The 10,827-nt window shown below is 42.8% G+C and overlaps 1 protein-coding gene across 2 annotated transcripts; it reads left to right on the top strand.

Moving 5' to 3' along the window:
* The first annotated feature begins 90 nt into the window (after positions 1 to 90).
* Positions 91 to 9,984, top strand: LOC106121309 (short-chain specific acyl-CoA dehydrogenase, mitochondrial). 2 transcript variants are annotated; one of them, XM_013316917.1, is made up of 9 exons: positions 91 to 475; positions 1,003 to 1,172; positions 2,856 to 3,114; positions 3,507 to 3,668; positions 3,822 to 3,888; positions 8,341 to 8,492; positions 8,594 to 8,685; positions 8,947 to 9,146; positions 9,439 to 9,984. In XM_013316917.1, exons 1-9 carry the CDS (start codon positions 436 to 438, stop codon positions 9,530 to 9,532), a joined length of 1,236 nt encoding a protein of 411 aa, XP_013172371.1. In that variant the 5' UTR covers positions 91 to 435; the 3' UTR covers positions 9,533 to 9,984. The 2 variants fall into 2 exon arrangements, with proteins under 2 accessions (XP_013172371.1, XP_013172372.1); XM_013316918.1 differs by having other exon boundaries at positions 92 to 475; positions 8,353 to 8,492.
* Positions 9,985 to 10,827: the final 843 nt, after the last annotated feature.

Genomic DNA, 10,827 nt, shown 5'->3' with positions numbered 1-10,827 from the left:
CATTATATTTCTTTGGCAACACAATATTATGTTAAGTCATTGTCATCTGGACATGACATTATCAAAATAAAACTGACGTATTTGTATACACTGAAATATCAAATACATGCAAATTAATTCGGCAATCGGCGTCTATCTATTTAGGTGGAATTCTTTGTATTAGATAACACAAACTTTGATAAATAATAGTCAGAATTTGTAGAAGTACCATTGTGTTAGATATAGGGTTAATACATTATTTAAGGTTATTATAATACAAAAGAAAATATCACTATTTTAGTGAGAAAGTGTCGTTCTAGTTGAGTTTTAAATATTTATAATATTCTAACCATTAACTTAGCTTAACCTTGAATTTATCAGTATCGGTCATATATAATTTTGCAATACATCTCAAGTTGTGTGACATTCGCCCACATTCACTAATCCAGCGTTATCATGGTAGCCGGTGCGCTCTTTAAATCTGTGAAAAGTTCTTGTAAGTTTTTTTACCTTCCTTTATATCTTTAAAAATTAACAATTATCATATTTTAGTGTTTTTCAACATGCGTCAAACAGGTCGATAATGTTGCCCTTTTAGGGATTGGGTTCAGTTGCCCTTTTTTGTCAAACGTTAATTTTACACGTTATAGTTAATATTTATCACACTGTAAAGTTGTTGTTTGTTGCTGTTTGAAAAAAATTAATAATGAATTTATTTTTAGAACTACTGATTTCAAAGCTAATATATTTGTGTTTGCCTTTACATTTTTATTATGTATTAATTTTTTAGATTTGAAAATCTGTAAACAAATTTCAAGAATGTGAAATATAGACTTTTAAGACTATAGTTTTTTGTATTTTCTTAGATGAAATTTTCTTTGTGTCCAACATTTTCTGACCTACCTCCAATAATAAAAAAACTTTACTTTGAATTATTAACATTATTTACTATCTCTCCTACACTACTCTCCTTAGAAAGTTTTTGATTCAATATTGATGGATCTTTAATCACCTTGTTCACAGTGTCATTGGTACAATGTGCAAAGACATCTATATCCAGAGTGAGAACATTCACAAGTGTACTAAATGATCAGCAACATGAAATTCAAGAATTAGCAAAGCAATTTTCAGATGAACACCTCAAGCCAAATGCTAAGAAACTGGATTTGGAAGGGAGGTTCCCCTTTGACCAGGTAAACATTATTTAAATTTAAACCAAATCGCAGATCCTGATGAGTTGATTATCTTTAATCTCACTTCTTCCTAATAATATAAATGAGTATGTTTAGATGGATGTTTGTTAAAAGGTATCTCCGGATCAGCTGCATGAAGTCTCATTGAAATTTGGCATAGATATGCAGAATAGCCTGGAAGAACACAGGCATTTTATTATTGTTTTCAATTCTGTGAGGATGTAGTTGCGGGTACAGCTAGTTTTTAATATTGTTTATAATTATTTTATGTCCTAATTAATTAAAATGGTCCTATAAAAAGGTAATAACCAAATAAATGCTTTCAATTTTATCTCCTTTAGGAATGTAAACGCTGGACATATTTTGTTGAAATTTATTTTGACTTTGGCATTGCAATGCAATTGTAAAGAGCAGTATTAGTTTTATCTATAAATGGAATGATAGTGATACATACAATGATATCCAGTCTTCAATTCTCAACTTGCTGATAACCTTTACATAATATTACATGTATTCGGTTATTTATCATCAGATAAATATCTTAACAATAGCAATATACATAAAAGTATATAATTATCTTAATGTGGTAATAATGGGACTTACATAATTATTTAGTACTGTAAAAAGTATGACTCTCTAAAAATTTGTGAAGACTAATGTGTCCTTTGGTAAAGCAGTCATAAAATGATACCTCATAGACTCATTACTTAAGGATAATTACTGGAACAGTTGTAAATATTGATTTGCGAGAATTTTTAAACAACTTCAAAAATAAGGTTCTTAAATTGTCTGTTTTTTTAATCAACTTTAGACGGCTTAACCAAGATTGTTATTTGCTAAGTTAGTTTTTAGCAAGGGCTATGGTTTCCACAACTACAAATGTAACGAAAATTGCTTGTAAAATACGTATAGTTGTAAAAATGAGGTTAGCTTTAATGTTAAAAGCATCTAACATGATAATAATTGTGTCATGTGTTCTTTTAATTAATTTCGTCATTCATTTGAAATTCGTATTAGCTTATCAGTGAGCGTGGTATCTCGCGGCCGATTGATAAAAACAGCGGTAATGTTACGTCCTTTATATAACTGTTACAATTATACATATGTCATACATTTCGTTTAAGCTTATGTAATAACACAAGATTTACTAAAGTCGTACTGTAGGGACACATCATTTAGAATGGTATAAAAAGTAGCTTGTAATATGCCCGCGTGCATCAGCAGGGGAAGGTACCCTCAAAGTCCCGTTAAAATTGACCCAGCTATTCCGAAGATTACCCGAAACAGACGCGGCCTTGAGAATTTTTATTTAATAATTAGTTTCTCGTTATCAGCAATCCAAATACATTACGTGTACGAAATATGATTTATTTTGTTAATATTACATACAGACACTACAATTTTATTAATATGTATAGATATAGATTATTCCTTTCAATAACCTATCTAAAAGTAAAAAAAAATATTATTTACTTTTATCACGTAAAATACTGCACATTACTAATGGTACTTATTTTATGTATGGATAGAATTTGATAATTTTGTAGAAATTATCGCTAGAAGAAAAACCCTACCCTCTTATTTTCTTAGTTTAAACAGAGATAAGAATTACGTGATCGTAAAAGTGTCATGACAAATGAAATACACGATTACTAATATCTATTCAATCCAACTAATTTACAGATAAAACGTCTTACTGACATGGGTTTTATGGGCATGGCAGTGGAAGAGGCGTACGGAGGTCGGGGCCTCGACTATCTATCGGTGGCTGTAGCAGTTGAGGAGCTGTCGCGGGGCTGCGCCAGTACCGGCATGATCATGAGCCTCCACAACTTCCTCTATACCAATCTGGTTAATGAAAAAGGCACGCCGCAACAGAAAGAAATATTCTTATGTGATTTTACTAGAGGAGCCATTGGATGTTTTGCTCTGAGTGAACCGGGTAAATTTTAAATTTATAAATCAGATTGTTTAGAGTTTTTAAATGTTTTTATTTTTTTGGCAGATGTTTTCGTATTATCTTGCTATCTCTTATGTGACTCTCGCTTATCAAGACAATTTTGACAGCATTAAGTCGTGGTTTTATGCAACTTATTGATATGTTATTAAAGGTGGTTATTAAATTCAAATTCACATATTTGATGTTATCAAACAAGTTTAGTTTGGGAACGAATACACAAAATGTATATGGTTGTACGTAACAATGTTACGAACCGAAAACGTGTACACTTAACTAACTTAATTAAACCTCAAATTAAATCCCGGAGTCGCAATATAACGTTTATTTGTTATCCATTTTCTTTCCGTTGTTCACGACCTCAATGTAATTTACAGACGCTGGCAGTGACGTAGCCAGCATAAAGACTACAGCGACCTTTGATGGTGACCACGTAATCCTGAACGGAAAGAAAAGCTGGGTGTCTTCTGCTATCGAGGGGTCTGCGCTCATTGTGTTTGCTACTGTAGATCCTGCGCTACGACACAAAGGACTAGCTTGTAAGTCAAATTGCGATAAGTTCCTGTGATATTTTGCTCCAATAATTAGCAGGTAATATTTTTCTCTGGGTATGTTTACCCATATCTTATAAGACTTGACCGTTTTTAAGTGAATTTTTCCGAGTACTTTATATTGTAGAATATTTTTTTTAGGTTTCCTCGTTCCAATGGATGCAGAAGGCGTATTTAGAGGGAAGAAACAACCCCTAATGAGTGTCAGGTATGAATCAAAAGTCTTTGCTTTCGTGTAACTAACAGTCTTTCAATCTTTTAATTTTTTTCTTCTTTCGTACTCCTTGTTATAAATATTACTTGCCATTTGCTTGTCTATTAAAACATACTTGGGAAGAAAGTTAATTCTAAACAATTCATTCGAATTTAAATTAAAATCTAACTAACCCCAACCTTTCTTATTACCCTTTTTTATAGTGAGCAGTAACACATTTCGTTACGCATACCACCGCGCCCTAAGAGAGGAAAGGCGCGGTGGTTATGTCGGACTCTCTCCCTAGACGGAAGCCTACCGACTAAAACCCCACTGTTTCCCTCGTTTCACCGAGCACCGGGACGCGGGCACATTGCCGATTGCCCCGACCGTTCTGGCGCTAGCCCGCGGCTCGCGGAGGCGGCATTGCCAGCTGGCCACTGCCGCTTCGCGTCTGCTCTGGCGAAACCTCTCGATCTCGACCCTAGGGGGCAGAGATCCGCCAGTACGGGCTCGATCTTCACGCCAAGCGTGAAACGCCGCCAACACTTCTGCCTCCAGCACCCACGGCAGAGAACCAGCCAGGGCGCAGGCCGCCTCATAAGAGATAGTGCGGTACCCTCTCACCACCCTTATTGCCATTGTCCTCTGCGGGCGCTGCAGATTGGTGCGCCGTATAGAGCCATCGAGCTAACGACCCCCATAAACAGGCGACGGCACGCCGCTTTGGGGCCGCCGACGTTGGGCAGCAAGCTGCCAAGTGCCGCGGCTGTTCTGAGGAGTTTGGGACCCAGCTGACGAAAATGGCCCTCAAAAGTCCACCGACCATCTAGTAAGAGGCCCAGATACCTCATGTGAGGTTCGATTTTAATATCGACGCCGCCAACCGTGACGCGCAACCCTGTGGGAGGTCTCCTCCGAGGACCGTGGAAGAAGAGGGCCTCTGATTTCTGGAGGGCGACCTCCAGACCTAGGGCCCGAATCCTCCCCACGACCTGGGCTACTCCCGCCGTCGCCAGGATCGCGCCCTCCCGGTGTGTGGCGCCACTCGCCGTCACTAGCGTGTCGTCGGCGTAGCAGGTCACGTCGACACCACGTATGAGAGAGCCCCGCAGGACCCAGTCATAACTCACGATCCAAAGAAGGGGTCCGAGGACTGAGCCCTGCGGAACCCCACAAGTGACTTCGTGACTGCACCACCCGTTACGACCCCTGAACGACACCGTTCTCTCAGACAGGTAGTCGGCCACGATGCGGATCAGGTATTTCGGTACCCGATGATAGTGGAGGGCCTCGACGATGCAACTCCAGGGCAAGGTGTTAAATGCGTTCGCGATGTCCAAGGAAACCGCGAGAACGACCTTGCCCTGGGCGACTGCTTGCTCCGCTATCATTTTCACCCTCGCGATCGCGTGTACCGTGGACCTGCCTGGTCTGAAACCGAACTGTTTGTCGTCCAGGTCCGGGCCGAAAGTCACCACGTGATGGGCGAGGCGGTTGGCGATTATCCGCTCAAGCACCTTCGCCGCTTCGTCCAATAAAACAATGGGCCGGTATGCCGCAGTAGAGTCCGCTGGTCGACCCTCTTTTTAATCAAAACCAGGGCACCATTCTTCCACTTTCTTGGGAATCGCCGTTGGGCGAGACAGTCGCTAAAGAGATCGACGATTCTCTCCTCAAAGATGTCCGCCGCCAAAACCAAGACCACCACCCCGCATCGGAAGCATTGGTTGCTTCGGTCGACGTCCGCACTGCACTGCGCTCTTACGTGCCCCTTCTGGAGGCAACGGTAACAACGCAGTGGTCGACGCTCCATCAACTTCACGCTAGCAGCCACCCAATACAGGGTTAGACGGCCCGCTGCGACGACCTTCTTCGCCGTTGCGACCGGGCATTCGATCCAGGCGTGTCCCACCCCGAATCTGTCCTAAACTACACCGGTGCACCGGAGGCTTTCCTTCGTGCAGCTCCCCGCTTCGTCTACAGCGACTAGGATTTCCTCGACGGAGGCTGAGTCGTCCAGGCCCGTCACTTTAATCTCCACTGTCTTGACCGGTCTGGAGATGCAGACCAGACTTCCGTCGAAGACCTGGGTCAGCCTCTCCGCTAGCGCGTCAGCCTGCAGACCGTTTTCCGAGCCCATAACCTCGAATCTCCGCGCTCCAGTGGCGCACACCCGGAACCGCACGCCGGTCGTGATGCCAATATCCTGTAGCCTTATCTTGCTTTTGGCCTCCGCGATGAGAGCATCGTACGTGAGGCCTTTAGCAGAACCCTCCGGCGTTATGGTCACCACTACAGCGGCGGTTTTTGGTTCGCCGACCGTTGGCGTTCGTGGCGCTCTCTTTCTCTGGGTGTTGGAGTTGGCAGGGACCCGAGTTCGGTCCGCCTTTTTCCCTCCCCTAAGCCCTTTCCTGACGACCTCGTTCCACGGCAGTTCTTTTGGCTGCTGCTGCTGCTGCATCGCAGGCTCTGCCGCCAACAGTTAGGGCTGGGCCTGGGGCTCCGTCGTCTTAGCCTTAGCCTTGGACCGTTTATTCGAGGCTTTTCCTGCGGCCTTGCCCGTGGCTTTGCTGCGGCTTTGCTCGTTCCTGGACCTGGGCCTTCCGGAGCGCGCTGGGCCACCGGCTCGGGCCTGTTGTCCGCCGCAAGCGGGCGGCGGATGAACCTTTCCGGCAGTAGCCGGTCCTCTAGCGCCTCGAACCTAGCGTTCACCATATTGCCCACTTGGCAAAAGATGGTGCGTACAAGGTCCTCATTATCCATCCTCTGCGGTTCCGGCCTCGCATTAGGCGCAGTGAGTCGCTCTTTCATCTCCGTGACCTCTTTTCGGAGCTGCGCCACCTCAGCTTGCAGGTGAGCATTGGCCGCCTGTAGGCCCTTGGTCTCCTCAGAGACGCTCCTGCTATGCAGAACTTTCGCCGTTTTGGCGATTTCTTCGGCTGCATCCTTCAGGGCCTCGATGTAACCTCCTTTTAAGTTCTTCGAGGTGGAGGGCCACCTTATTAATAACCTCGACGTTGTCCCTGATAACTTGGCTCAGAGAGCCGGCCGCTTGGAAACTCTCGTCTTCCTCATCTGAGAGCATCCTCGATAGTAAGCGAGCTCGGGCTCTAGCCCGCGCCGCAAGAGCTTTTGCAGCCGCTTCTGCCTCAGCCCGACTTTGGTCCTCATCTAGTTGCTCGGCATCGATGATCAGGTGTTTGGCCTTCGCCAGACCTGCATATGTGCGGGTGCTGGGCGGTCGACCCCTCCACTTCCTGACCATGGGACTTCCCTGGCGACTGCTTCTCGACATGGAAGCCGAGTGATCACTCGGCATCAGCTCCTCGTCCAGGTCCATGCCCGTTTCCCTCCCTCGTCCATTGTGGGCTTCCAGCCCACTGCCAGTCACCGTATCCATATCGCGTGCATCATTGTCCGTGTTGATCGCCGAAGTCGTCGTGTACTCGTAGCATTTTTTGGCCCCCCCAGAATACGAGGGCCGGCCAGAGGTCGATCTGACAGGGTTTGCCAAAACGACCTCTGGGAGGGATTCTCCACTGGATGAACCAGTGATACCCTCCTGGGGTAATGATCTATTTAAACTTGCCATTCACACGATACCAGTGTTCTCGGACACCGGAAACCGCCTTTTTAATACAGGGTGAGGTCCCCTAGCCCTGACGCGCAACCTTAGAGGCTGCCAACCACCCACCTTGGTCCGCTGCATTTTAACGTGTTGCCTCACGCTCTACCCTAACCTCTGCTCAGCAGGAGACCGAAAACGACCAACCATGCCACGCCCTCGACGTTTTTTACCCGACAGGGAGGCCGAGTTGACCAACCCTACCGCGCCGCTGCCTTGAAGGCACGCCAACCCACGACCCAGGGTCAGCTGGTGTCATCCGTGGGCCCGTCCGGTATGAGAGGCCCTACCCGGCATGGCCCCACAGATGACACCCCGACACCAGCACTATGGCACCAACTGTGCGCTGTGCCCAGCACCGTCCAAAATGGACGTGCTTGGGCCTCGACCTAAGTTCTACGCTATCCGTAGGACTCGGTGAGGCCCCTTAGCATCCGCGGCCCTTCCCGGTGTGGGAAGCTCTGACCAATATGGCCCTGCGGACACAGTCCCCCCCCTGACCGGCTGTTAGCCTCCCTAAAGACGTTCGGGAGTTACCAGGGTGCACCACGAGGAGGTCACCGGCCGTCGCACCCCACCTTTCTTATTCCCCTAACGTTCAACTATTTTTTTTTTCGGAAAAGACATACAGTTGTTTTACAATATCTATTTGAATGGAAAATGTATTATTTTAGCTGTATGACATGACTAAAACATAAAAGTGAATTTAAGGAGAAAATAGTTTCTGTGAATGACGTTTGGGCTAAAAAAATGCCACTTATACTTTTCAACATTTCGCCTTCGACTAGGAAATATATCGAAATGAGTTAGTAAAGAGAGCTTATAAGTCAGAGATAAAGCGAATTTGACAGGGCTGTGACAGCGTGCGACGTGACATTCGAGGAGGTGCGGATACCCAAGTCCTATATGGTTGGCCAAGTGGGCGAAGGATTCAAGATCGCGATGGGACAGTTGGATCAAGCTAGGATAGGCATCGCCGCCCACGCTGTAGGTAAGATAATTTATAATTTAAAAATTAGTACAAACTGGCTTAACATGTAAAGGTCGAAATGTTACTAATTTTTAGTAAATGTTTAAAAATTATATTTTCAGGTATAGCCCAAGCGGCTTTGGACACTGCTATTGGTTATGCCAAGGAAAGGGAAGCTTTCGGTAAAAAGCTGACGAGGTTGTCTTCAGTCCAGGTAAGATAAGTTATCAAAACATTAACCATAATAAATCTTATAACTAGCTTTTGATATAGCACGGGATAATAGGAATGCAAGGAATTATTAATTTATAAACATAAAGGTAACATAGAACAACAACAATACAACTCACGCTTGTTGCCCAGAGGGACAGACAGAGATTCCAGATTTCTATGAAAATACTAAAGGGCTTTAAAATGACGATTTTTGTACTAATTTAGAATGTTTCTATATCCTAAATCGGTGTAAAAATTGCAGGATCGACTGACCGAGATGAGTATAATGACGGAGACCGCCCGGCTTCTGACATACCGCGCGGCGACGCAGGTCAGCACCAAGAACAGCTCGATGGCGAAGTACGTGGCGGGCAAGAATGCCACCGCTGTCGCAGACCACTGCGTTCAAATCCTCGGCGGACGCGGCCTTGCCACCACACACAATGCTGAGAGGCATTACAGGTGTGTTATCACGTGGCCTCATTATTCACTATTTATCATCAGCTTGCAACGGCTAGTCAGATCTTGTCAATGGAATGACCAATGAGAATCATTTCACTTGGGACTCTTTTACTCCTTTGGGAAATTTTTGGTCCTTCTAGGAGAAAAATGAGCCATTTAATCTATAATTCAATGATTTTTGTAATCCTTGTGGCTTTTAATCTGAATTCTGCAGTTGTTTCTATGATTTAATTAGCTTTTATTCAATATTTTAATTAAAAAACTTAAAAATGCTTTTTTTAAATTTCTACAGGGACGCAAGAGGTACACAGATATACGGCGGCGTGACGGACATACAGAAACGTCTTGTCGGCCATTATCTGCTGAAGGAACACGACGCCCTCTGATGGCGCCACGAAAACACTGCAGCTAGTCTAAGCTAAACTGTGTCTATTAATTCGAGGCCACTGCATCTACAATAAGTATATATCTTTAAGGTTAAATACAATGCAAATAGTTATAAAAAATTAATTTAAATAACTGAATAATACATCGAAACTAACGCACACAACTGACGCAACTCTTTCTCTTCTCTCTCTTTTCTAAAGAATGGGAAGAGGAAGTGGATTTGTTGGAAGAGCGGACGTTTAGGAAGGGCAAATATTCTCTGTGCGTCTCCTTCTCCGTCGATTAAAGTTGTGCAGTATATGTGCAATTCATGATATCTATGGGCGACGATCGTTAATACCTTTTAATATAAAAATGCAATGTAAGTGATTCAATAATCAGCTCAAAAGATTTAGAGACAGAATATTACAATTAGGGCTCAAAGATAAGTTTTTATTGATCGGCCCAATGCGAAAAAAAAATTCAAGAACTAAAAATAAGTATTGTACGAACAAAGTATTCGATGTAAGTGAGTCTTTGAGACTGAGTAGCATTTATTGTGTTTGTGAACATAATATTATGTACTTAATAAATTACCATTCCATACAAAATCACCTTATATAAATAGAATTTTATAAAATAAATCTTTTAAAGAATTTTTCGTTGAAATGTCTGTTTTTAATTTTAAATTATTTGTTATCTTTTATATTTGATATAATAACGTTGGTTTTATCACTGACAGCCAAAAACGGCGCAGTCTAAAATTTTTTTATTAAAAAATGTAAAAAAAATTACTATAAATTTTACAATTCTTTGTTTGTTTCATGAAAATTTTCTGAAACTGTCTGTAACTATGTTTGGACTCAATAGTATATAAGGAACTTGCAGTATATAATGTAAGAAATCGCGAATAACTAAACAATCAAAATGCACATATAATGATCAATTTATGGTTATGAATATATTGTTATTTTGTTATACTTTTATTAGAAGTCAAATATATTTTTTGTAATTAAATGGAGTTTTCTTAAATCGCACAATTGAACACAATTATTACGTTAAAAGTAGTCTAACGCAAAGCGCTTTGTAAACCTTAATAAATTAATATGAACATTTTGTTAAGTAATACATATAATACTTATATACAAATAGGTGCGTCGGTGGTTCAGGGGTCAAGCACTAGACTTTCAATCTGCAGGTCCTGGGTTCGAATCAGCCCATGTACCAATGTGTGTTTCGATTTCCGATTTACATATGTACATTTATCCGACGTCCTTACGGTGAAGGAAAACATCGTGATGAAAGCTGCACATAT

This window comes from Papilio xuthus, unplaced genomic scaffold, assembly GCF_000836235.2.
Source record: "Papilio xuthus unplaced genomic scaffold, Pxut_1.1 DF826945.1, whole genome shotgun sequence".
NCBI classification, from domain to species: domain Eukaryota; kingdom Metazoa; phylum Arthropoda; class Insecta; order Lepidoptera; family Papilionidae; genus Papilio; species Papilio xuthus.
Note: the sequence above shows the minus strand (reverse complement) of the source record. Positions and strands in the feature narration are given on the sequence as shown.